The 27,042-nt window shown below is 32.5% G+C and overlaps 4 protein-coding genes across 5 annotated transcripts; all 4 read right to left on the bottom strand.

Annotated features, from left to right (window-relative positions):
• Positions 1 to 3,662: 3,662 nt before the first annotated feature.
• On the bottom strand, positions 3,663 to 6,172 carry LOC133688244 (pentatricopeptide repeat-containing protein At4g16390, chloroplastic-like). The gene has a single exon (XM_062107669.1). The coding sequence runs from the start codon at positions 6,058 to 6,060 to the stop codon at positions 3,961 to 3,963; it is 2,100 nt and encodes a 699-aa protein (XP_061963653.1). The 5' UTR covers positions 6,061 to 6,172; the 3' UTR covers positions 3,663 to 3,960.
• Positions 6,173 to 14,041: 7,869 nt separating this feature from the next.
• LOC133688950 (protein PYRICULARIA ORYZAE RESISTANCE 21-like) lies at positions 14,042 to 15,736 on the bottom strand. Of its 2 annotated transcripts, XM_062108616.1 has the most exons (4): positions 15,594 to 15,736; positions 15,247 to 15,331; positions 14,734 to 15,150; positions 14,042 to 14,586 (listed from the first exon to the last, which is right to left on the bottom strand). In XM_062108616.1, exons 1-4 carry the CDS (start codon positions 15,603 to 15,605, stop codon positions 14,336 to 14,338), a joined length of 765 nt encoding a protein of 254 aa, XP_061964600.1. In that variant the 5' UTR covers positions 15,606 to 15,736; the 3' UTR covers positions 14,042 to 14,335. The 2 variants fall into 2 exon arrangements, with proteins under 2 accessions (XP_061964600.1, XP_061964599.1); XM_062108615.1 differs by having other exon boundaries at positions 14,042 to 15,150.
• A 1,418-nt stretch (positions 15,737 to 17,154) lies between these two features.
• Positions 17,155 to 18,757, bottom strand: LOC133688951 (pollen-specific leucine-rich repeat extensin-like protein 2). The gene is made up of 3 exons (XM_062108617.1): positions 18,600 to 18,757; positions 18,252 to 18,336; positions 17,155 to 18,151 (listed from the first exon to the last, which is right to left on the bottom strand). The coding sequence occupies exons 1-3, from the start codon at positions 18,609 to 18,611 to the stop codon at positions 17,445 to 17,447; spliced, it is 804 nt and encodes a 267-aa protein (XP_061964601.1). The 5' UTR covers positions 18,612 to 18,757; the 3' UTR covers positions 17,155 to 17,444.
• Positions 18,758 to 20,266: 1,509 nt separating this feature from the next.
• LOC133688318 (heavy metal-associated isoprenylated plant protein 6-like) lies at positions 20,267 to 21,625 on the bottom strand. The gene is made up of 3 exons (XM_062107755.1): positions 21,472 to 21,625; positions 21,131 to 21,215; positions 20,267 to 21,030 (listed from the first exon to the last, which is right to left on the bottom strand). Exons 1-3 carry the CDS (start codon positions 21,481 to 21,483, stop codon positions 20,501 to 20,503), a joined length of 627 nt encoding a protein of 208 aa, XP_061963739.1. The 5' UTR covers positions 21,484 to 21,625; the 3' UTR covers positions 20,267 to 20,500.
• Positions 21,626 to 27,042: the final 5,417 nt, after the last annotated feature.

Here is a 27,042-nt window from a genome sequence, read left to right as displayed (position 1 = left end):
ATCAAGCAACACCACACTTGGAGGCATTGTTAAGCTTGATAAACAACAAAAATAGTAATCGTTGTAGACAACCCCGAATGGACACTACACTTACATTTGAATGGAAGACTAGCATGTGAATGAGCTAGTTAGTAAGAAGAACAAAGAAAGCTTTAGGTAATAAACAAAGACACCCTATGACAATGAAACATTAAAGAGAGGGGGAACCTATATTTCAAACCAGGTAAAAAGGCATGCATGTCATCTAACCTCAAAGCATTGCACATATATTTTTGAATTGTTACAGGAAAAATCCTTAATGAAATTCAGTAAGATTGTGGACAAAAAAAGAATCATTGATTTAATAATAACGAAGAAACACAGTTTTGACCCTCGAATGAGAAGAAGATGAGGCGAACCCTATCATTAGAAAAATCTCAAAGAAACGAGAAGATCAACCCTGCCAGTGGTAATCCTTACAAAGTGAGAGGAACCCTACAATTATGAAATTCCCAAAGTAAAAGCAAGTTTAAACCATGTTGTCATGAAGAACACACATATTTTTTGTTATGATTAAAGAAGATCGCCAAAAGGGATCTCAGGTTAGCCCAGTCATATATAGTTCCTTTAGTTTTGGTTAAAGGAGGTCATCAGATGGGATCTCATGTTAACCCAACCATACATTTCTTTTAGTTCTGGTTAAAGGTGCGACAGTCACCACAACTCATAAGATAAGACAAATTGCCCACCCAAGGAGCTCTCCACCTAAAATTACTATGATAAAGTGCTTGGTATTTTCTTACTCATGCTTTCTCATCTAGGTCATTCCATTTTTCATTTAAAATCAGTCCAATATTGAACCACTAAAAATTATTGAAAACTTCTCTTGATATTTTCAAGTGATTAACTATCCACACAAATAGTAAAGGAACACAACACAATATCACTCTCTGTCTATGCAATCTACAATGGGCTAGAGATAAGAGAGTTTTAGCCAAGATAGTTGAGATAAGGTTATTCTTTGTCTATTTATACTCAACGAAGATGTTGACAACTTTAATATTGATGATCCCAATGGTTTCTGAAGGAAAAAAAAAACTAATTGGAAGATGGCGAAATCAACTACTTAGTATTTCTCCTCTCCTGACTTTCCATTATTTTTATTTGTCTCCATCTTATTCTCAATCAACTTCCACTCATGTTACTCTAGAATATGGAATTAATATTATCATCAACAAATGATTTGGTTTTCGCAATGTTGCGGGACATGTTAATTTTTTTTTAAAGGTAAAAAAATGATAACACTCTTTTTAGAAGATTAATGAAAATTTAGAATTTGGTTCAATAAACTTGATTAATTTAATAATATAATTATAAAAAACTACAATGAATAATAAAATAAATAAATTCTTGTCAATATCATGAAAAGATACCCTTTAGTTATTCTTGTAAAGTCTCAACAATTTTATTTGATAACAAAGAAAAAATTGTATGAGAAAGGGTAATTTCATAAAGAGAAAAATAAAAAATAAAAACATTCAAAGCTCAATCACTAGCAAATCAAATTGAAGGATTAATTAAAAAAAAAGAAATTAAAAAATAATATTTAAATCTTTTAGGTCTGGCATGACCTTCATACTCAAGGCTCTTAGATCTTACATGATTGTCCGATACAATTTACTTGAGTATGATATAATTACCTGATCCAAGAAGTTTAAAATATTATCTATACTTTTAATATTTGTTTACATTTAAAAGAAATTAATATTGACTTGTTGTGCATTACAGACAATGTATTATTATGTGATTGTGTGTGTGTGTGTGTAACAAATGATTTTAGGGGTGTGATTGGCGTGCAGATAAAAAAAGTCCAAATGATTAGTGTTATGAATTGGTTGTGACTCGCCAACACTACCAGGCCCACTTGATTGATAAAAAAAAGGTCATCAAAGTCAGCAATTTACACTTGGGTTATTTTTTAAAATTCACTTTTAAAAAAAGTAAAAATCAAACAATAAAATAAAAGCTGGTAATGTGAAGAAAGTAGATCGGAAAGAATTTCAAAAAAATACAGGAAATATCAAGCTGTGATTTAGAAGGAAATTCAAGACGTAATTGTACCCTATTTGTGCCTAAAAATAGAGAAAAAAAATATAAATTAAATGTAAAATTAAATAATTATTAGATGAATTTGCATAAAAATTAAGTCCAATGACTTAATTAAATTTTTAATAGGCCAATTTGATTTTATTATGGGTCAAATTAAATTTTAATTATGTTTAAGAATTAATTTGGGTCCAATTGAAGGATTTAATTAAGTGCAAGAACTTAATTGTACTTTAAATGAGTCAAATTAATTTATTATCGGCTTAATTAGTGAAAAATTAAGTTTGGAAGTTCAATTTGGATTTAATTAAGAATATTGAAATTTTCAGAGACCAAATTTAATTTAATTTTAATTTCTTAATTAGAATTGTGATGTGGAACAATTATCACAAGATTTGATGGATCTAATTGAAAAACAGAAAATATCTAAGAAAATATCTAAATGAACAGTCTAACAAAAAACAATAATATAATAGAAGATCCAAATGTTAGTTCTTGCTCAAATTTTTCTAGGAGGTTCTCAAGATTGTATTTTATGGAAAGATAATATCTTATTTATTGAACCGTTTGATTTTCCAAAATTAAACCTAAAAGTTGTTGGGTGTTTCATTTTTTATTAGAGAATATTATTCAAATCTAACTAGATTTTTCTATATGGTTGTGTCCGTAACCTTAGAATTTAAAAACCCTAATTTTATCTTCATTGTTAGAATTTCTTGATAAAAAATGTTGATTTTTCAATAAAATGATGTGCGAGGGAAAAATCTTAGGCGACTGAGAATTTTGAATAGAAGCTTGATTGAGAATTTTAAATCTTAGGCGCCAGAGTTAAAAATAGTTTTTTTTTGTTTGATAAAGATTAGCTTGATTTTCAGGTCATTAAAGTCTAATTTACTTTGCTGGGTAGAAATTAAGTTTAATAATTTTTTTTGATTTTTTTTATGTAAAAAAACATATCATAAAAATCTGAATACATATTTTTCTAAAAAAATTTATTCCACCCGTGAGAAAACGTGTCAGTGTAAAAAAAAAAACTAGTAAAAACCTACTTCTAGTTAATTTATTCTTTTTTTTCATGTGTAATGCCACCTATGTTCTTTCTTCTTCATTATTATTTTTTCTTTAATCAGCTGATATCTGTCCTTGAGCAACCAACGAAAGAACTATCTACAGAAAAATAAATCTTTGTTACTCTTTTGACGTAAGCAACCATGGCAATTGGTTCATTGTAAGCAAATGCTCGATTCTCGTTGATTTGACGAGGCAGTCACTTAGCACTGCCGACACTGTAGACAGCAAACAAGCCATGTTCTGTCGGATCACACAAGCATATGAAATGGATTTTGATCCAATCTTAAATAGCTTTAAATTTCAATCCCAAAAATGCAATGTACATGCTATTCCCTCGCCGAATAATTGCCTCAATTATGCAGACTAGCTAAAGAGATGCTCATGAATCATCGCACAACCAGTCAAAGCAACATGATTTAGATTTTTAGAATCTGATCAGCTATATGACGATTCAATGGCTAAATATAATGCTTTCTCTTAACGTGCAAATTCAGAGAAAGAAAAGATTTGCCAACTCAAAATTATTTTACATTGAATCTGTCGCAGCAGCTATATACAAAAATATTTTCCTATATTGTGCTAAGGTATTTTTGGAATAAGTGTTACAATAGGAATAGATGTCCTTGACAGCATATGTTTCCTAATACATTACGTAAACGTGAAATATTGTTGATCCTTTCTTAACATAACGACACAAAAACTCCCTATCAAGAGAGAAAATATCAGCAGAAAAGGAAAAAAGATTATGGCGGGCACGTACCATTTATGGACATAAAAAAAGGAAAATCTACATGAGCATGGCACCTAAGCAGCTGCTGCGTCAGTTGATTTTCTAGATTCCAACCATGACTCAGCTGCAACCTTAGTAGTTAAGAACCAGCCAACCTTATCAGGAGCCTCATGGAATGGAGAATTTAGTTCCTTCAAATATGACTCCAACACATTGGCTAAACCTTTCTCAGAATACTTGTGTTTCCCATGCCCAGTATTAATTCCAAGCAATGGTGGCAGCTGCTCCCCTGCCTCCAGTACCTTGGACAAGTCATTCATCCAAATATGTAATGCTGTCATAGCTGCCCCGGGGGAGAGACTCTTTAGATTTAGGGACCACTGGGTTGAAGTTCTGGACATTATATTGGTGTAAATTTCAAGTGTCAATCCAAGGTCAAGCAACTCGCAAGCTCTCTCCAACATATTGAGCTTGATACAGAGGTCAATTAAGCAATTGCAGTAAGCTTTCTTTACTTCAGTGCTAATACTATCAAACAGGTCAGTAGCTTCGTTCTTAAAATTCCCCTCACTGTCTTGCTCCTCTACCAAAAGTTTAACCACATAACCAAGCTTCGGATTAGCCCTCTCAACGCATTTAACAAGCTTGCTGAGCTCTTCATTTGGTGTTTGAGTCATCACATTCAGAAGACAGCCACAGAACCGATCATCTGGAGTTATAACCAATTCAAAAATTCGGTTAAATGTCTTCACAACATCATCAATGCGTTGGGCTTTTCCATAGCACTGGATAAGTGATGTCAAGATAAAAATATTTGGCTGAAAGCCTGCTTCGAACATCTCATTCAACGTATTCTCTGCCTCAGAAACTTTCCCACAGCATGAGAAAATGGTAATCATGGATGAGAATGTCCAACTATCAGGCTTGATTCCAGAACTCTTCATGTCCTCAAAAATCTCAACAGCTTTATCCACGTGGCCAAGATCAGCACACATAGCCAATATGGAATTATAAAGAACTACATTCAATCCCAACCCCTTTTCCTTCATTTCCCTATAAATTTTAAACGCATCATCTCCATAACGAGCTCTACCATACGCATGCAGAAGAGCTGCATATGTCACAAAACTTGGTGACAACCCATTGTCAATTATATCCTGATAGAATTTCTTCACCTGCCAAGGCCTCTTGGCTCTTCCCATGGCATCTAACAAAATGTTGTATATGACCAAATTTGGCTTAACACCTAAAGCCTTCATTTCTTCATAAACATTCAAACACCCATCAAAATTCCCAGCAACCTTATAAATCCTAATCAATGTAGAGAACGCCGTTGCATCTAGCCGCCACTCCCCCGTTCTAGCACGGTCATATAAGCTCAATGCCTTTTCAACATTACCAGCCCGCCCATACGAATCAATCATAGTCGAAAAGGTAACATCGTCAGGTTCAAGCCCAAAACTCGGCATTTTCTCAAACCACTCAACTGCCTTATCAGCTAAATTACACAACCTAGCACAACTAATTATTGTCGAAAACGTAAAATTATCAGGCTTAACACCTCTCTCAAGCATCTCATCGAACAACTTCTCGGCTTTATCCAAATCTCTTCCTTTCCTAAAAACTTTCAAAGTCACATTGTAAACAACAACCTCTCTATTAAACTTCAACCTCTCTTGAAAAAACTTAAGAGCCAACAAAGCAGTATCCGGATTCGACATGTTATTAAGAATAACAACGGCATCTTGCTCTAACAATTTACCATCAAGTTCACTCAAAACATTAAGGACATTATCTTTATTTGGGCTACAAGAATTCAGATACTTAGCTGCATTAACAAGTGAAGTATACTTGGCATCGTAGGAACTTTTTCTGAGAATTGAAGCTCTAGAGCTTTTGGGGTTGACCCAGATGTAAGATTTTGAAGAAGACCCAGTTTTTTCCTTAAAGTTTGAATCTTTTGAGGTTTCTTGTCGTGGCAGTTCTTCGTCTTGCAATGAGACGTTGGTTATTTGAAGAGAGGTTGCTCTTGATTGAGAAGAGAGAGTGTTTATCTTCGAAGAATGGTAGAAGTTGTTTAGGTTTCTTGATTTTGAGTATCTTGAAGAAGATGAAGGGGTGTTGCAGAGAGGTTTATAGAGAGAAGAAGGTGAAGAGCAGAGGTTGTATGCCATTTGTGTGTCTGTGTTTTGGTTTTGGAGAGGGAAAGAAGAGGGACCTTATCAACTTGACTAGCAGCACGAATGATATTTTAGGGGTGGCAGCTACCTTCTCTATCTACCTTCTCTCTTGTTTTACCAAATTTATCGCAGTGCTGTAACCACAGTGATTAGTGGATGTTTGGCATAACTGTAGGTTATTATTTTAAAAAATAGATTAGAAAAAACTTTGAATTATAGATTTTTTGTAATTAGAATTTTAAGAAAGAGTTTTGAGTGAGATTTATATAAAATTATAGTATATATTAATTAACTAAATATTTTTAAAATTATAATTGAGCAAACACAATTTTAATCACATAACATCACATCAAACCACACTGCCAAATAGATTAAATCAAGGCAGTCAATCTAGTAATAAATCTGGAATTTCGAGGTTGTTTCCAAGTGATTTTTTAAATAAACTAATTATATATTAACTTAATGAAACTTGATACTAATTTTCATCTTCGAGGAGCACCTTTGGTGCATTTGAAATTAATAGGAGGATATCTATCATTGCGATTCGATCTCCATATATTCCAATACTATGCATGATCATCACATTGCTCATAATCATGCATCTGGTGCATTGCCTCCTGGACTTGTTAACAGCAGCCCAGGTTTTCATAGCTTCTTGTAACATGCAAAGTCCCATCTCAAAAACATGCCTCTTCTTTAATTTGTGTAGTTAGCAAACACACACACACAGAGATACACACACACACACACACACACACACACACATCGACTCTCCTTAGATTGCACGTACTCGGATATTTTCATAGTATTTTGTAATCTTTTCTGCACATCGAGATGGAATTTGAAAAATGCCTAAGCTATGGAGCACAGGCACACACTACATGTCCACAGATCATCCCCTTGTACTGAGAAGAACGACATTAAATATCGAGATTGTGCCTTCACCTCTTACTTTCAAGGAATAACATCAAGAATTCCAGCTCGGAACCTTCTTAAAGATCTCGAAAGTATAGATTGTTGACAATTGTTTTTCAAATGGCGATGGAGACTTCAAAGATGGCTTCCTACCCCATGTGTTAAAATCAGCAAGAGCTTCTTCTTTTTCTCTATCCATTACTTAAGCTTCCTTGTGCGCTTCTCTGCAAACTCTTTCATTGTTGTTTTCTTGTTCACGTACTTTCTCAAAAAAATATTTTATGCTTGCGATCGGCACACAAGGACTGAATCCAGGCATCATCAATGAGATCATAACCTTTCACCATTTTCCATCAACAATCCTCAATTTCAGTTGGTTAGTTTTTTTAATCCAGAATTGAATCAAACCGAAAATACTCTCCCTTTTTACTATTGATTTTAATTGGTTTAAACCATCTCCCCATCTCCAGGATCGATGACTAAATATCTTAATTGATTTGAATGAAGGATGCTAATTCTGCCATGCGTAAAAAATAAATTAAAAAATCAAGCAAATTTAGCCCACTAAGGCTCAACACATTCTTCATTCTCAAAAGAAAAATCAATTCTTTATTCAAACATGTTATAAAGTATAATTTTGCTCTTAATTTTTACATCTTATCTAATTTTTATATTTTGAAAAAAAAATTAATTAACTTGTTAAATTCATAACCCGAATTATAAACTCAAATAGGTTTAGTATCTTTATTTTTTTTGTTTGTAAGCTATTATTTATTTATTTAACATCGATCTACTTTTTCTAGCAAAACAAATATTAAAAACACCTCAATAGACCTCATCTCGTCATTGAAACCCAATGTCATCAAAATTGACCTTTTTGTTGTTAGAATGTGGTTTATCGAGAACTTTCACTTTCCTTCATTATTTTCTAGCGACCTTTTTTAAAAAAAAAACTTAGAAATTAAAAAGTGAAGAAAATAAAGTTTTGGATTAAAATATAAAAATTTTAAATCAAAAGAACTAAAATAAAAGTGAAAGAATTATGAAGGAAAAATAATTCCAAAAAGGCTAGTGATAAACAACAACTAAAAAAACCATTTCTTTTGCCTCACTAATTTCCTCAACATTTTAATTTTTCTCAAGCAATAAAATTAATTTTTTTTAAAAAATAAGCACTAACCCAATGTAAGCTTTTTCTTATTTATTAATTATTTATTGAGACAGTATGCTTCCTTTCTTTTTGGAAGATTTTTTTTCTTAGATACTTCAATTTTGTAAAATCTGAAAACAAAGAAGACAACAAACTAATTTTTTACCCAAAATACTTTGAAAATACCTTACACATCTTGATAAACTTATTTATGTCTTCAAAAAACTATCCCAAAACCCGAGATCAACCCAGAACAAAAAATCTTCTCGAACTCATATTTTTTTTAGGTAATTTTAAAGTAAAAAACATCTTAGTTGTAAATTTTTTCATCAAATGGAATCATTTGACATAAAAATCAATTATTTTGGTAATCAAAATCAATATCAACAATAATTTTCTCTCTATTATTGGAATTCAACAACTTTCTCTTTCCTCTCTCAAACCAAGAATTAAAAAATAAACCATGACTTTTAAAAATTAGAGGGACCCAATTGTTATAATTCATAAAGAATGACTAAGTTGCACATTTTGCAAAAAAAAATTAAAACACCACTCATCTTCTCCGCGTGTTTCATTTTAATCCTCTTTCCTTCAATTGCACCATTCCTTGATAATTTTAGCTAAATTAGCCCTAAATTAGGTCCTTACAAAGCAAAATAAAAAAATATTCATGGGCATAGTAAATCCACAATGCAGATGAAAGAACAATAATCCCAGACCTTTTAGTGTTTTAAGGGTGTTTGAGAGTGTGATTGTAGTTGTTTTTCAAAGTGTTTTCACTGAGAAATACATCAAAATAATATTTTTTTATTTTAAAAAAATTATTTCTGTTATCATTATATCAAAATAATCTAAAAACATCTAAAAATATTAATTTAAAGCAAATAAAAAAATAAAAAAATATTTAATTTTTTTAAAAAATATTTTTGAAACGCAAAATTAATTAGAAAGGCGATAATAGAGAAATTGGAGTTTTAGCTTAGACACTTGTTAAAACAAGGAGGAGGAGGAGGTGATAGTGGTGGTGATAGAGAATTTGGCAGAACCCCGCAAAATATTTTGATAAAAATACAACTTGGTCCTTGTATTTTGTATTTTTGTATTTTTGGATTTTAGTAAGTAAAAACCGTAGAAGTACATAGCTTTCTTTCTTTCTTGGACCCGATAGCAAATAGGTATAACATCATTGCAGAACAAATGTTGATAACCTACACTAACCAAAATTATTATTTTTTTAATCATATAGTTTATATTGTTTTCGCTTTGAATCTTACCATGATTTATAAACCATCTTTCTCGATCATTTTAATTGTCTCAATTATAATTTTTTCCCCAATTTTCAACTATGAAAAAAGAATAATACGATTAAATTGCAACATTTTGATTTTGTGTTTATAATAAGATTCAAATTGGAGTTTTTAGGATCAAAGTATGGTAATAGAACAAATTAAATATAGATACGACTATTATTATTCCGTGAAGAATACTAACTTTTTTTTTTTTTTTTGGAAACAAGATAAAAACCATGTTACATACAAAAAAGAGAGAAATTATTCTCTTGTTGTAATAATATGAGATGCTTCTAATTGTCCAAAAATGAGACTGGGCTGCTTTTCAATCATATGGGCTTAGTTTTCATGTTGCTTTTCTGCAGTTTCTAGGCTTTGTGCTTTATGTATCTCATGGCTTCGGCCCATTTTCACTTACCAAGTTTTAGAGGTTTTTTTTCCAGATTTTTTTTTTAAAAAAAAAAAAGCTCTTGCGTGTTTTTGTTAGATAAATCGTTGAAAATAAGTCTTCCAATCTTTTATTTTTTTTATTATTAGGTTTTGATATTTTAATTTTTAATAACAAATGAAACTTATATTATTTTAACCTCAAAATAGAATATGTATGGCAATGAATTTATACCTTAATTGGCGTTTAATTTCATATTAGAACCTCTCATAATAATATCTTGGATTTTTTTATACAGTCTTCTCCTTAGCTATGAACAACTTTTATTTATTTTTTTATTCTTACGAGCATTTTAGTCTTGACTTTGACCTCAGTTCGTTTTAGATCCCATCATGGATATTATAATAATTTGTATTTGTCCTCTAGCTATAGAAAGTAGCGTTTGGTCTATGGAACATGCATACTGTTTTTATGTTGAAACCGTAAATAGTGCACAAGAATCCTCGTATGTGAGGTTAGAAATTGTATGTTAGTGTAGTTATGGGTGCTTTTTAAATAATTTTTCGTGTTAAAATATATGTTAATGATATTTTTTACTTTTTAAAATTTATTTTTAACATCAGCACATCAAAACGATCCAAAACATACAAATCATATTACATTTTAGCAAAAAAAAAAATCAAATTTTTTGGAAACGCAGGTTGAACCGCGTTCCCAAATGTTACCTAAATTTATGTTTGATAGTGAGATAAATGGTTCTTTTAAAAAAATATTTTTAAATTACAAATATATTAAATAATTTTTAATTTTATTATTTGTATTAACAAATTATTGAAAAGTATTTACAAAATCATTAAGTAAAAAACAATTTCAAAGGCACTTTAAAAAATAATTAAAAGCTGATTGAACTATATATAGAACATAAATATATAATTGTTTTTTGTCTATAAATTAAACCTTTTTAAATTCAAGTTTTTACTATTATTTAAGATGAAAAGCAAATTTAAGCAGTGAAAAATTAAATAACTTTTTAAATTATAAAAAGTCCTAAAACATTATCAAAAGAAATCTAAAGCGTGGTTGCTAAAAAAATGTCGGTTTACTTGGAGGGAAAAGGTGGAGGCTTGCTTCGTAGCAATGAAAAGAAGAGAGTGAAGCAATCGATGTGGGAAAAGATGAGTACTGCTGCTTCCTTCAACTCAAAGTATTGGTGAGTTCAAGGAGGACAAGATGATTTATTGGAGATCCAAAAGGCTTGACGCAGAAAGAGGATAACTTTTTAATGATTTTATTGACCGATCATCACTTATTTGATTTTCTGATCATCATGACTATATTCCTTTCACTTTAAATAAAATAATTTCTCTCAATAATCAATGTTCTGTGAAGCCCTGATTGGCAAACAAATAATTAAATGTATAAAGCTTTTCTTTTTTGTTGAAAATAATTAAAAACCATGACCATATGGCGCGCATAAGCCAGGAGGCTCCTCCACAATACCATGTTCTTCAAGATTGGTCAAATATTTGTGTTCCCAATGGCTCTAGTCACAGCTCATGGCCAGGTCTGCCGACAACGGTTTTGGCTACACATTCTTATAAGCTGTATTCAATTTCAAAGGATTTCAATGGCCGGCACTTTTAAGATCCATGCATGCACTCCGTACGTCTCTAAAGGAAGGCCACTGTGCTGTGATTGTTTTTATAACTATAATTTTAAGAATAACAAGCTAAAAAATCATAGTTTTTTATTAGCTAATGTTTTTAAGAAGGTTTTTTTTTAGCGCTAACGATATAAAATTATAGTAATTATTCAAATATTTTTAAATAAATGATTGAGATGTATTCTTTGGCGCAAATCTTTTCAGATCCCACCATATATGATTATTATAATAATTTGTGTTTGTCATCTGGCCATTGAAAGATTATTTGAGCCATGAAAGATACAAACAACTTTGTTGAGATTCCATGCTTATATATGTAAGGCTTAACCAAGACGATAAGTAGGTGGTTGGCATGGTAGCTAGGGTTTCCAAAAGTTGAAAGCACAAAATAAAGCCATTTAGGTATGGCCGGAGCTTCCTTCCACTCGAAGCTACTGGTAGGCAAGTTCATGAGATGGGACTTAATCCCTTTAAATTTCTATTGATTTTATCATTTCATTGTATTTCAATGATGACTGCCACCTACCATATAATATGTTTTAAGAGTATTTTTTAAAAAAATTATCCATATAATATCATTTCATTGTATATAAAAACAATAATCTAATTTTTTTTCAAATAAAAAAATTAAAAAATACTTTAAAAAGAAAAAAGACGTGTGAAATTCACTTTAATGTACTGTAAAATGATCAAACATCTTACTTTTTTTTTTTTTTACATATAAAGCTAGCATCATTCATAAAGTTTGGTGGCTCCAATGGGTTACAAAGCTCAATTTCTGTGTCGAGACTGGTTAGTAAAGCAAATAAATACCTTTTTTTTTGGGTGAAATAAAAAAAGGGCATCCTTTGCCACGTCAATCTCCCTTTATTAGTTAGAAAAGTACATTTTTTCTGATGGAAAAAACCACGTTAAAATTTCTTTTTCTTTTTACGCCACTTATTTTGGTACAACTGCTTTTGCATTTTTCATGTTTTTTATATCTAAATCTTTAAATTAAAAAATAATTTGGTATTATTTTAGTTTATATTAAAAATGATAAACACTTGGCAAATTTCAATGAATCATTAAATTTAACGACATAACAATAATAATTAATAATATATATAATGATAGTTGATTTAAAACCTTACTCGAGCCAAGTTGTTTATTTTTAATTAAAATGGATGTTGAATCAATCCAAGATTATGAGACTAAAGTTGGTCAATTACTTAGATATTTTAAAAATTTTATTCAAAAAAACCATTATTTAAATTTTTTTAACCAAAATAATATTATTTTATAATATACATAAATTGACTCACAGGCCCGTGAATTAATATAACAAACTCACATTTCAGATTCTATTAAAGACCGTTTGGCTCAACGTTTGTAGTTGTGTTTAGTATGTAACAGTTGCATTGAAATGTTTGGTTATAAAATCAGCTGTGATTTTTATATGTAGGTCCTATCATTATCAGTGTTGAAAACGTTGTTTTGTTGAAGCTGAAATTCCATACTTCTCACTGCGTTCCTACCTCTCTCATGCTTCTTGCGTTCCTGCCTCTCGTTGCTACATTGTTAATTAGCATGAACAGTGTAGCATGCTATGTTGTTCATGCTAATTCATTCATTCTATAAACGCCAGGCAAGATGAACAGTGTAGCATTGAACAATGTAGCATGTTGTTTCGGTCGGACCGGATCCAGTTCAAAACTCAAAATGTATTGAACCGGGTCCGACCCAGTAAAATAAAAAATAAAAATTATTTTTATTTTTAATTGTATTTTATTCGAAAAATTGTAGTCCTTGTCGGATGTATTTCATATGTAATGGAAATGTAGATATTTTAATGAACCAATAAAAAGTATTTTATATAAAGATTTATTTATTTCATGATGTAATAATAATAGTTAAATCTATAATATTTAAATTAAAAACTATCAATATTAATATATATTTTTTAAAATTATTTTATAACCTCAATTTTAAAAGCATTATTAACCAAACACATTAAACTACTTTTTGTTCAACCTCAATTTTAACTACAGTTTTAACCAAACACCTATTTTTTCAAACCAACCTCAACTAAAACTAATTTTCAAACCATAATCATAATAATTACCATAATATCAAACACATTCGAAATCAGATCTGACCACAAAACACTTATTTAAAACGTGAGAGAATAGGAATCCCATATTTTTCATTGTGAATTACACAAGAATTTCACTCTTTTAATCATTAATATTAGTGTTTAGAGAGCAACTAATATAAATTTCGTAGTCGACAACTTTACATAATCTCATATATCAACAAATCACGAGAAGGAAGGGAACTGCTCAATTCAATGATTCTGTGATATTCATGGGAGAATTCTTATCGCCAAGTACAATGACGGGATCATGACAGTCCACATTCCATTATCTAGATGGATCATGCATGACCTAAATTTCTGACAGCGAAGCTTCATAATGTTTACAAACAAAAGCCATCGATCAGTTACTGTCAGAAATTAAAGAAAGCAAATGGAAAGTGAATGGAAGGAAGATGCTGAGATGCACTATCACTATACAAATTAACAGCAATGATTATGGAAGCTTTAAAATCCCCTATATTAATTTATTAAAAATCTTAACATCTCTTGTAATAAAATATTGTTCCCACATGATCACCAACCTTATTGTATCACATAAAATATTTATAACGAAGGAAGAAGACCCAATAAATTGCAGCCAAAACTGACCTCAACATTTCAACATAGACAACTAGCTAGCTAGACAAGGTTATGACATGAGCATAAGTAATGCTATTGTTTATTTTGGTCAGATCGACACAATACTACTGACCAAATGCTTAAAGCAATATCGACATTCTAGATGCTTTCACATGATTGTGCATGACGAGGGATTATCTTCACAGACATATTCACATCTGCACACATAGTAACCGCTTCTTTGGCAACCACAGCCGCCGCCGCTGCCAGCCCAACTATCATACACTGGCCTTCCATAAGCTTCATAACATGGGGGTGCTGGCCTAGCATTGTCATGATAACACGGGCCTCCACTAATCCCATGGTAGCATTCATCACAACATGTCCTTGGGTGGACTGGTTCCGGAGCTTTAGGTGGTGGTGGTGGTGGTGGTGGAGGTGTCGGGTTTGGAGCTGGGATTGGGGCGGGTGCTGGCCTCCTATAGTCATGATAACACGGGCCTCCACTAATCCCATGGTAGCATTCATCACAACATGTCCTTGGGTGGACTGGTTCCGGAGCTTTAGGTGGTGGTGCCGGGATTAGAGCTGGGATTAGGAAGGGTGCTGGCCTCCTATAGTCATGATAACATGGGCCTCCACTAATCCCATGGTAGCATTCAGCACAACATGTCCTTCGGTGGACTGGTGCCGGTTTCTCTGGTTCTTTGGGTTTCTCTGGTTCTTTGGGTTTCTCTGGTTCTTTGGGCTTCTCCGGTTCTTTGGGATTCTCCGGTTGCTTAGGCTTTTCAGGTTCTTTCGGCTTTTCCGGTTCTTTAGGTTTAGATGGTGGTTCTTTGGGTTTCTCTGGAACCTTGATCTCAATGCTCTGGACAGCTTCACCTCCTTGACAGATTATCTTTTCCTTGATCTTTTCAGGACTGCAACATACCACAGTGATGGTCACTGTGCCTGCCTTCTTGTCATATATCTGGTTCTGAATTTCTCTTGTTCACAATCCACAAAAACAACTTAGCCACTTTCCTTTCATCTTAAAACAGCTCAAACTAAGTTATAATACATGGAGAAGGAGGCACTCACGAGGGATTCTACACAGTACTTTCTTGATTTTCTTGTGGCATTTCTCACATTCAAGGTCAACCTTGATCACCATTATTGTGACTTTCTGCAATACGAGCACATAAAAACAAGGACATTCTAAGCCAAGAAGAATATTGAAAGGACTGGAACACTTTTTGACATGGAAGGATATTGATCAGTAAAGATGATGAAAAAGAAGATGAGGTCCTTAGGGCCAAAAACAATGACTACAACACATAAAAAGAAGAAAAACCCAAATGAATGGGCTAAATAAAAGATAAATCTAAACCAAGAAAAGAAGAAGAAGGAAAATATATCAAAATCTCCACATCCATCCATGCACATACCTTTTCAGCCATGGTTTTGTCGAAGCTTTGATCTGGACCTGATGAGATGATAGAATTGAGAGCAGAGTGAAGGAACAGACCAGAGGGTGAGAGGGAGATAGAGGCTTATAAAATTAAGATTGATCGCAACTTAAGTAGTAGAAGTGTGAGACCAAAGTTTAAATACCGTGCATCTAGAGGCCAATAAGAAGAGAACACGTGGGATTGGGTGTTGAGCTTGACGTCATATTGTCGTTTTCTTTTTTATTGCTGACCCTCCAAACCTGCGTTGCAAGCGCTGGCTTTGATGGACACATCCTACGGTGCATTAGTTCAGTCATGTCAATAAATGAGCCATGCAAACCCCATGACAACCGTACACGTGTCCCAAAAAATTCACCATAAAAAATTAAAAATCTTCAATTAATATTTCCATATCTCATGTTAAAAGAATTTAGCCGGTGTTTGATTGTTGTTTCCTGATAAAAACATAGAAAACTTGAATTATAAATTTATTTTAAATATATTACAAAAAACAATTTTATTTTATATTCTTATTTTTATCCTCCGTTCTACACTAGCAACACATAATTTGAAGAGGTATAATTCTAATTAACGAGCTCCTCTGTTTCAAAATTTGAATTAATAAAGTAAACATAAGAACACATATCTCTTTAACAACTTGTCCAAATTCGATTAATTTTTTATGATACATGTAAGGTAATTAGTTGTATTTTTTAATAAAAAGATAATAAGAAAAAAAATAATTAATAAGTTGAGATATTTGTATTACTCTCTCTTGTATTTTTTTTTTTTTTCTAAAAGTACATCTTATAAAATAATTAATAAATTATTACTAATTCCTATCATCACCATGGAATACTTCATATAATATAAACGACAAAAATCTGTATAATTATATATATAATGATATGAAAACCAGAAATTAGAAACCCAAGTCGTTAAGCAAGTAGCTCATCGTTTTATCTCATCACTTTAACCATAAAGGTGCTAGGACATAAAGAAGAAAGTTAACAAATTGTGGGCCCAGAAGTTGCGTCCATGAGTGCCGACTTTGAAAGCTGAGGCAGGTTTAACTAATCGTTTGGAATTACGGTCAACTGTATTTTTTAAGAATTTTAATTTTTTAATATATATATATATATGATTGTTTTGATATACTGGTACAAGAATAAATCTTGAAAAATAAATCTTGAAAAATAAAAATTATATATTTTATTTTAATATATTTTCAATAATGCTAGTGTTTACAGAGCAACTCACATAAATTTCGTAGTCGGCAACTTTACATAATCTCGTATCAACAAATCAAGAGAAGGAAGGGAACTGCTCATTCATGGTAGAATTCTTATCGCCAAGTACAATGATGGGATCATGACAGTCCACATTCCATTATCTAGATGGATCATGCATGACCTAAATTTCTGACAGCGAAGCTCGATAACGTTTACAAAACAAAAACCATCGATCAGTTACTGTCAGAAATTAAAGAAAGCAAATGGAAAGCAAATGGAAGGGAGATGCTGAGATGCACCATCACTATATATACAAATAGCAATGATTATGGAAGCTTTAAAATCTCCCTTATATTAATTTATTAAAAATCTTAACAACTCTTGTAATAAAATTATTGTTCCCACATGATCACCAACCTTATTGTATCACATAAAATCTCTATAACGAAGGAAGAAGACCCAATATGCAGCCAAAACTGACTAGCTAGACAAGGTTATGACATGAGCATGAGCAATGCTATTGTTTAATTTGATCATATCGACACCTTACTACTGTCCAAATCCAGTGATTTTTGGTGGAAATCGGCTTAAGGCAATATCGACATTCTAGATGCTTTCACATGATTGTGCATGACGAGGGATTATCTTCACAGACATATTCACATCTGCACACATAGTAACCGCTTCTTTGGCAACCACAGCCGCCGCCGCCGCCGCCGCCGCCACCCCAATTATCATACACTGGCCTTCCATAAGCTTCATAACTCGGGGGTGCTGGCCTACCATAGTCATGATAACATGGGCCTCCACTAATCCCATGGTAGCATTCAGCACAACATGTCCTTGGGTGGACTGGTTCCGGAGCTTTAGGTGGTGGTGGTGCCGGGTTTGGAGCAGGGTTTGGAGCAGGGTTTGGGGCGGGTTCTTTGGGTTTTGGTGTTTCAACAATAAGCACTTTAGGCTTCTCCGGTTCTTTGGGTTTCTCTGGTTCTTTGGGTTTCTCCGGTTCTTTGGGTTTCTCCGGTTCTTTGGGCTTCTCTGGTTCTTTGGGTTTCTCTGGTTCTTTGGGTTTCTCCGGTTCTTTGGGCTTCTCTGGTTGCTTAGGCTTCTCAGGTTCTTTCGGCTTCTCCGGTTCTTTGGGTTTCTCTGGTGCTGCTTTGGGTTTCTCTGGTGCTTTGGGTTTCTCTGGAACCTTGATCTCAATGCTCTTGACAGTTTCACCTCCTTTACAGATTATCTTTTCCTTGATCTTTTCAGGACTGCAACATACCACAGTGATGGTCACTGTGCCTGCCTTCTTGTCATATGTCTGGTTCTGAATTTCTCTTGTTCACAATCCACAAAAATTAACAACTTAGCCACTTTCCTTTCATCTTGAAACAGCTCAAACTAAGTTATAATACATGGAGAACGAGGCACTCACGAGGGATTCTGCACAGTACTTTCTTGATTTTCTTGTGGCATTTTTCACATTCAAGGTCAACCTTGATCACCATTATTGTGACTTTCTGCAATAGGAGCACATAAAAACAAGGACATAATTTCTAAGCCAGGAAGAATATTGAAAGGACTGGAACACTTTCTGACATGGAAGGATATTCATCAGTAAAGATAATGAAAAAGAAGATGAGGTCCGTAGGGCCAAAAACAAGGACCACCGCATAAAAAGAATAAAAACCCAGACGAATGGGCTAAATAAAAGATAAATCGAAACCAAGAAAAGAAGGAGGAGGAAATATATCAAAATCTCCACATCCATCCATGCACATACCTTTTCAGCCATGGTTTTGTCCAAGCCTTGATCTGAACCTGATGAGATGATAGAATTGAGAGCAGAGTGAAGGAACAGACCAGAGGGTCAGAGGGTCAGAGGGAGATTGAGATACGAAAAAGAGGCTTATAAAATGAAGATTGATCACAACTTAAGTAGTAGAAGTGTGGGGACATAGTTTAAATACCGTGCATCTAGTAGGCAATAAGAAGAGAACACGTGGCATTGGGTGTTGAGCTTGACGTAATATTGTCGTTTCATTTTTAATTGCTGACCCTCCAATCATGCACATGCATGTGCTGGCTTTGATGGACACATCTCACCTTCAATTTGTTAATCATTTCGAAGGTTGCAGTGCATCCTACGGCGCATTAGTTTAGTCATGTCAATAAATGAGCCATGCAACCCCCATGACAACCGTACACGTGTCCCCAAAAAATTCCCCATAAAAAATTAAAAATCTTCAATTAATATTTCCATATAAAACATGAATTATTGTATTTATTATTTTACCATGAATATGAAAATGAGAAATTAGAAATTAGAAGCCCAAGTCGTAAAGCAAGTAGCTCACCGTTTTATCTTATCCCTATGTGTGGACATAAAGAACAAAGTTAGCAAATTGCGGGCCCGGAAGTTGCGTCCATGAGTGCCAACTTTGAAAGCTGAGGCTGGTTTAACTAACCGTTTGAAATTGCGTTCAACTGCATTTCTTTTAAAAAATTATTTTTAAATTTTTATTTTATATATCTTTAGATTGTTTTAATACGATGGCATGAAGAATAAATCTTAAAAAAAAAAAACAATCCCAGCAAAATCATTATTGCTTTCCAGAGTTACTGAGAGGAATCACATGAATCTAATTTGAAGTTTGGGCCTCTACTCTGCAGCTCATGAAAGTAGAGAATCCAAGGAAAGCCATGGGCCAGTCCATTGCCTATGTTTTCTCAATGACAAACTGGGTTTCATTAACACTGAGCTTAGCCCATGTTTTACAGGGCGAATTAATTAGCCCATCACTTACATGGCTATACCAGGAATGGCTAAGAAGCCCAGAGGCTAAAACAGGGCTGCATGCAACACATATTGCTTTGCTGCGTGTCAAATATTACTCTTTCTAGTAGAAAAAAATGAATACAGATGTTTTTTTATTATATTTTTTAATGTAAACAAAATAAACTTTCTAACCCATTAAACATTTATTTAAAATGTGAGAGAATAGGAATCCCATATTTTTTTTTATTGTGAATTGCACAAGAATTTCACTCTTCTAATCAATAATATTAGTGTTTAGACTTTAGAGAGCAACTCATATAAATTTCGTAGTCGACAACTTTACATAATCTCATATGTCAACAAATCACGAGAAGGAAGGGAACTGCTCAATTCAATGATTCTGTGATAAATTCAAGGGAAAAATCTTATCGCCAAGAACAATGATAGGATCATGACAGTCCACATTCCATTATCTAGATGGATCGCGCATGACCTAAATTTCTGACAGCGAAGCTTGATAACGTTTACAAAGCTAATAGAAAGTGACTGCAAAGGAGATGCTGAGACGCACCATCAATATACAAATACCAATTATTATGGAGCTTTTAAAATCCCCTATATTAATTTATTAAAAATCTTAACGTCTCTTGTAATAAAATATTGTTCCCACATGATCACCAACCTTATTGTATCACATAAAATCTTTATAACGAAGGAAGAAGACCCAATATGCAGCCAAAACTGACCCCAACATTTCTACATAGACAATTAGCTAGCTAGACAAGGTTATGACATGAGCATGAGTAATGCTATTGTTTTATTTGATCATATCGACACCATACTACTGTCCAAATCCAGTGATTTTTGGTGGAGATCGGCTTAAAGCATCGACATTCTTGATGCTTTCACATGATTGTGCATGACGAGGGATTATCTTCACAAACATATTCACATCTGCACGCATAGGAACTGCTTCTTTGGCAACCACAGCCGCCGCTGCCACCCCAACTATCATGCACTGGCCTTCCATAAATTACATAACTTGGGGGTGCCGGCCTACCATAGTCATGATAACATGGGCCTCCACTAATCCCTTGGTAGCATTCAGCACAACATGTCATTGGGTGGACTGGTTCAACAATAAGCGCTTTCGGCTTGTCTGGTCCTTTGGGCTTGCCATTGCCATCAACTGGTTCTGCTGTCTTGTCCGGTTGTTTGCTTTTCTCCGGTGCTTTGGGCGGTTTTTCGTCCTTCTTCTTTTCTCCGTCCTTCTTCGGATCTGGTGCTTTGGGTTTCTCTGGAACCTTGATCTCAATGCTCTTGACAGCTTCACCTCCCTTACATATTATCTTTTCCTTGATCTTTTCAGGACTGCAACATACCACAGTGATGGTCACTGTGCCTGCCTTCTTGTCATATATCTGGTTCTGAATTTCTCTTGTTCACAATCCACAAAAATTAACAACTTAGCCACTTTCCTTTCATCTTAAAACAGCTCAAACTAAGTTATAATACATTGAGAAGGAGGCACTCACGAGGGATTCTACACAGTACTTTCTTGATTTTCTTGTGGCATTTCTCACATTCAAGGTCAACCTTGATCACCATTGTTGTGACTTTCTGCAATAGGAGCACATAAAAACAAGGACATAATTTCTAAGCCAAAAAGAATATTGAAAGGACTGGAACACTTTCTGACAGGGAAGGATATTGATCAGTAAAGATAATGAACAAGAAGATGAGGTCCATAGGGCCAAAAACAATGACCACCGCATAAAAAGAAGAAAAACCCAAATGAATGAGCTAAATAAAAGATAAATCTAAACCAAGAACAAGGAAAATATATCAAAATCCCCACATCCATCCATGCACATACCTTTTCAGCCATGGTTTTGTCTAAGCTTTGATCTGAACCTGATGAGATGATAGAATTGAGAGCAGAGTGAAGGAACGGACCAGAGGGAGATGGAGATATCAAAAGGAGGCTTCTAAAAATTAAGATTGATCACAACTTAAGTCGTAGAAGTGTGAGACCATGGTTTAAATACCGTGCATCAAGTGGCCAATAAGAAGAGAACACGTGGGATTGTTAAGCCTGACGTAATATTGTCGTTGCATTTTTTATTGCTGACCCTCCAAACCTGCATTTGAATGTGCTGGCTTTGATGGACACATCTCACCTTCTATTTTGTTAATCATGTCGAAAGTTGTAGTGCATCCGACGGTGCATTAGTTTAGTCAAGTCAATAAATGAGCCATGCAACCCCCATGAGAACCGTACACGTGTCCCCAAAAAATTCCCCACATAAAATTAAAAATCTTCAATTAATATTTCCGTATCTCATGTTTAAAAGAATTTAGCCGGTGTTTGATCGTTGTTTCCTGATAAAAATAAAAAAGTAAAGATAATAAAAATACATTGAGGAGGCATAGAAAACATGAATCATTTTATTTATTATTTTGAAAAGATATAAAATTATTTTAAAATTATTACATAAACAATTTTATTTTATATTCTTATTTTTATCCTCCGTCCTACACTAACAACACATAATTTTTATTATTCTCTTTTTAATTTATATTTTTTCTAAAATTAAATCTTATAAAATAACTAATAAAATATTACCAGTTCCTATCATCACCCTAGGATACCTCATATAATCTAAACGACAAACATCAAATATTTATAAAGATATGAAAATGAGAAAGAAACCCAATGATTCATGTTCTCTAACGATACATTAGGGATGGCTACCTCCTCATCCCTATGTGTGGACATGGAGAAGAAAGTTAACAAAATGTGGGTCCATAAATTGCGTATGTCAATTTTTTTCTTCTTTCTTTTTTTTTTATTTTTTTTATTAACATAGTTGTGTGGCTAATTTATATTTATCTTAATTAATTTTACGAGTCTTGAAATTAACGATCATGTAAATCTCCAGAGACTTTAAAATGTATGGGACTCGAACTAATAACTTATAAAGAACAAACTTAAAATCTAACCAGTTAAGTTACACCTTTTAAGGTTTGAAATTGCATTGAACTATATTTTTTTAAAAAAATTATTTTTAAATTTAAATTTTATATATTTTTAAATTATTTTGATATTTAAGAGTAATAAATAAATCATAAAAAATTAAAATATTATTCTAATATATTTCAAAAAATATTGTTTTTTTATGTTTATGGTTAAAAATATATATATTTTTTAATTATCACTTCAATATATTTTTAAAAAGTATTATAAAGAAAACCACCATTGCCGAAGCACGCTCGAATGATGTTGTTTCTTGGTTTTTAATTTGAAACAAATAATAACACTTTGCATAGGACAAAGAGAGCATAAAAAACAAAGAGGATCCAACACGTGTAACAAGCCATCAACATTGACTGGTAATTTCTTCCAATCCAACACGTGTAACAAGCCATCAACATGGACTTCAAAATACTAGCTAGGCAGTAGGCACAGACGAAGGTGACGTAACTCTGCAGCTCATGAAAGTAGAGAATCCAAGGAAAGCCATGGACCAATCCATTATCCATTATCTATGTATTAATCAGCCCATCACTTACGTGGCTATACCAGGACTGGCTAGAAGCCCAGAGGCTAAAACAGGGCTGCAAGTAACACCTTATGCAGTTTATACCGGCTATCACTTTGCTGCGGGTTAGATATTATTATTTTTAATAGAAACAATAAATATATATAAGTTTTTTCGTTATATCTTTTAATGTAAGAAATTCTGATTATAAATAAAAAAAATCTATGTATATATACCAATAAAAAAAATCATTAACAATACTTAAAGACTAAACTTGAAAAATTAAGAAATAGATATAGATTAATATATTTAATTTAGTAACATGAACCATGTATCTAGTTGTGTTTGATAACTTTTTTTTATTAGACTTAATCTTCTATTTAATTAAACAATAATAAAAATGGACACACATGAAAATAATTGAATAAAATAAAATAAAAATTTACACAAATTATAAAAAAATATATTATTATTTTATGAAAAAAAACCAACTAAAAACTAAATAATCAAGTTAATTCACTACAAGATTTAACAGTTTTACCGACGGAATTTTTCCGTCAGCGTAAGACACATATTCCGTCGGTAATTAATTTACCGACGACATCACCGACGGAAATGCTCCGTCGGTGAATCCTTCATCGGTAATTTTTTATCCGTCGGTAAATCCGTCGGAAATAAAAAAAAATAAAATTACCCGCTTCATTTCGTCGGTATATCCCTCGGTAATAATATTTTTTATTACCAACGAATTTACCGGCAGAATTTCCGTCGGTAATTCCATCGGTAATTATTTAAAAAAAATTCATTTTATAAAATTATAAAATAATTAAATTAACATAAATCAACATTGTATAATATATACTCAAAATGCTTGAAAAAAAATAAGAAAATCAACTCAAACAAATTTGCAACAAATAAATAAAATGAAAAAATAAAATCAACTAAAAAAATTCATATGAAAAAATGAAGTTGCAATTGCTAAAAATTTAAAAATCCTATAAATAAATCAACTAAAAATTAATCTCATATGAAAAAAAAATCTCACAACAACATTTATACAATTATTAAGAACAAAAACAATTAAAAATAAAATAAAAAACAAATATAAAGGGTTAAAAATCATGAAAAAAGAAGAAAAATCTTACCTTAACGTAGTTGCAAGTGAAGCTAAGGAGAGAAATTTTTTTTCGTAAAGCATATTAATTAAAAAAAACTAAGAAGATAAAAAAAGAAAGAAGAAGAAGACATACCCGAGCATGGACAAAAAAAGAAGGAGATGAGGAGAGAAAGAAATAGATATTGATGTTTTTTACATATAGCGAAGAAGAAGAAGAAGAAGAAGTAGAAGAATAAGAAGAAGAAGTAGAAGAAGAAGAAGAAATCAGTTTGTCTCTTGTGAAATAAAGGATTCGGGCTTTTTATTGGGGCGCGTTAGCAACGGATTTACTGACGGATAATTGAATATTAATATTTTTTTAATTATTCTGTCGGTAATATTTAATTTAAATTTTCAATTTCCTAAAAAGTTTTCAGAAACCGACAATTTTTCAGTCCGTCGGTGATTCCGTCTGTAATATTTAAATGAAAATTGTAAATCAATTGAATTTTTTCAGAAAACCGCCAAATAACACTGACGACTTTTCAATCCGTCGGTGATTTTATCCGTAAAGAACAACAATTAACAGTGCAATTGGAAAGTGAACAGTTCTGGAGCTCTCTGGAAAATACCGACGGGTTTTGTCCGTCAGTGATTCTCTTTATAATTGACATGATGAACAGTGTAAACAAGTTTACCAACGGATTTACCGACGGATTTTACCGACGGAATAAATTCCGTCGGTAATTCCAATGGTAAATCCTGACATCATTTTTTTTTGCTTTGTTTTAATTTTTTTCCCTTCGTAATTCCCTCGGTATATACCGAGGGAATATGTCCGTCGGTAAAATCCCTCGGAAATTTATCGATGAAAATATTCCCTCGGTATTTCCGTTTGTATTTATCGATTTTCTGGTAGTGATTTCGGTTTTTTTTATTATTATTAAAGCATACCGTTTTAATAATTAAAACAATGATGTTGACCCAGTTAAGTTTTAATAGGAATTGACCGAGTAAATCAAATTATTAATAACATAGTCGGAATAAACGAGTTTAGTCACATCAATATTTTGTTTTTGAAAGACTTGACATATTTAAATAAAAAATTGTATGAATCAACCAATAGGGTATAATTAACAACAATTCCTTCCGTACAAGTCAATGGAGATATCCGAAACCCCTGCAAAATTTCCATTGCTTCCTTACATTTTCATTGACAGCTCGCTAACCTATCCCATGGTAGCATTCTTCTTCTGTCATCCCCGCCAATTAATTAATGTGTAAAGGAGGATAGAAAAGAAACGAGTCAAATAAAGTCAACCAATGATAATCTCTAGATTAAGAGCTTTACGTACATGGCTTCATATAAAACTATTTATACATCATGAAAAGGAAATTGGTCTTCGATTATTATGTATGTTGATAAAGGGATTATTAATTCTTCTCTCCAAGTCCAATCCTAATTTATAAAATAATAAATAATCCAAATTTCATTACCTCGTATGGATCATGAGGCATGGCTGAGCTTGCACCATATTTTCCAGGAAACAAGCATGGTCACGTTTACACCACAGAAGCAATCAAACGATCAAGGATTGAAGAAAGCAATTGAAAGTGAAAGAAACGGAGGTGCACGCACCAGCACCATCACCATCACCATCACCATCACCATGGAAAATGGAACCTTTTGCTTTTATTTGCAATAATTGTAACTTGTAAGTACTTACGTAACCCTACAATAATATTTATAGATCTCACCAACCTTGTTGACCTTATTGTTTAATCACAGAGGATGGTCTCTCTGCGTAAAATATTATAAATTATATGAGTTTATTTATAAGGTTTTATGGAATGAAAAATATATTATCAATTAATTAACAAAATTTGCATTGGGATAATACCATAGCCAGTCTTTAGACGTCCCACGAAACATGTTGCTTACTGACTGTGTCTATCGGGAAGCAAATTGGAACCCCAACTTAATTGAATGTTATTCGTGATTTGGTTGAAGATTGATTCAAGATAGTGAAAAGAGTTTCTCCTTGAAGACTTTGTTTGAAAAATGATTAAGATCTATTTGGGGTTTTTATTTTATTATTTTGAGTCTGGTTGGAAACACTGCAATTTATGTTCTTAAATCAAAAATATGTTTTGGTATTTTTTATTTGAAAATACGAGTTACACCGTGCATTTCAAACATCAACTTTTAGCATATTTTGTTTTTGATTCCTAGATTAAAAGATTTTGTTTTTTATTTAAAAAGTGTTTTAAACAAAATTAGTTTTTTTTTTATGTATTTTCAGAGTTTTAATATTCTATATCAAGAATAATTTTATTTTTTTAAAAAATATATTTTTAATATATTTAAATTAAAAAAATATTATAAGAAAACCATCATTGTCAAAGGACGGTCGAAGATGTTGTTTCTGGGCATTTCATCCGGCAAAAAATGACTAGAGAATTGACAGAGAGGGGTTTTTTGAAACAAATAATAGCACTTTGGAAGAAAACATCCATCGAAAGGGACAAAATCCTAGGACTATACAAGGATAAGATAGCATAGAAAACAAAGACTGGGTAGTAAAGCCTCCCATATTTGCTGACCAAAATTGACACACACGAAAATAATAAAATAAAATAAATAAATAAAATTTATACAGGGTTGCATAAATTATAAAAATAAATATTATTATTATTTTATGGAAAAACCAACTAAAAACTAAATAATCAAGTTAATTGCGGTTGATTTATTATTATTATTATTATTAAAGCATGTCGTTTTATTATTTAAAACAATGACGTTGACCCA

The sequence above is a fragment of the Populus nigra genome, chromosome 3 (genome assembly GCF_951802175.1).
Source record: "Populus nigra chromosome 3, ddPopNigr1.1, whole genome shotgun sequence".
NCBI classification, from domain to species: Eukaryota; Viridiplantae; Streptophyta; class Magnoliopsida; order Malpighiales; family Salicaceae; genus Populus; species Populus nigra.
Note: the sequence above shows the minus strand (reverse complement) of the source record. Positions and strands in the feature narration are given on the sequence as shown.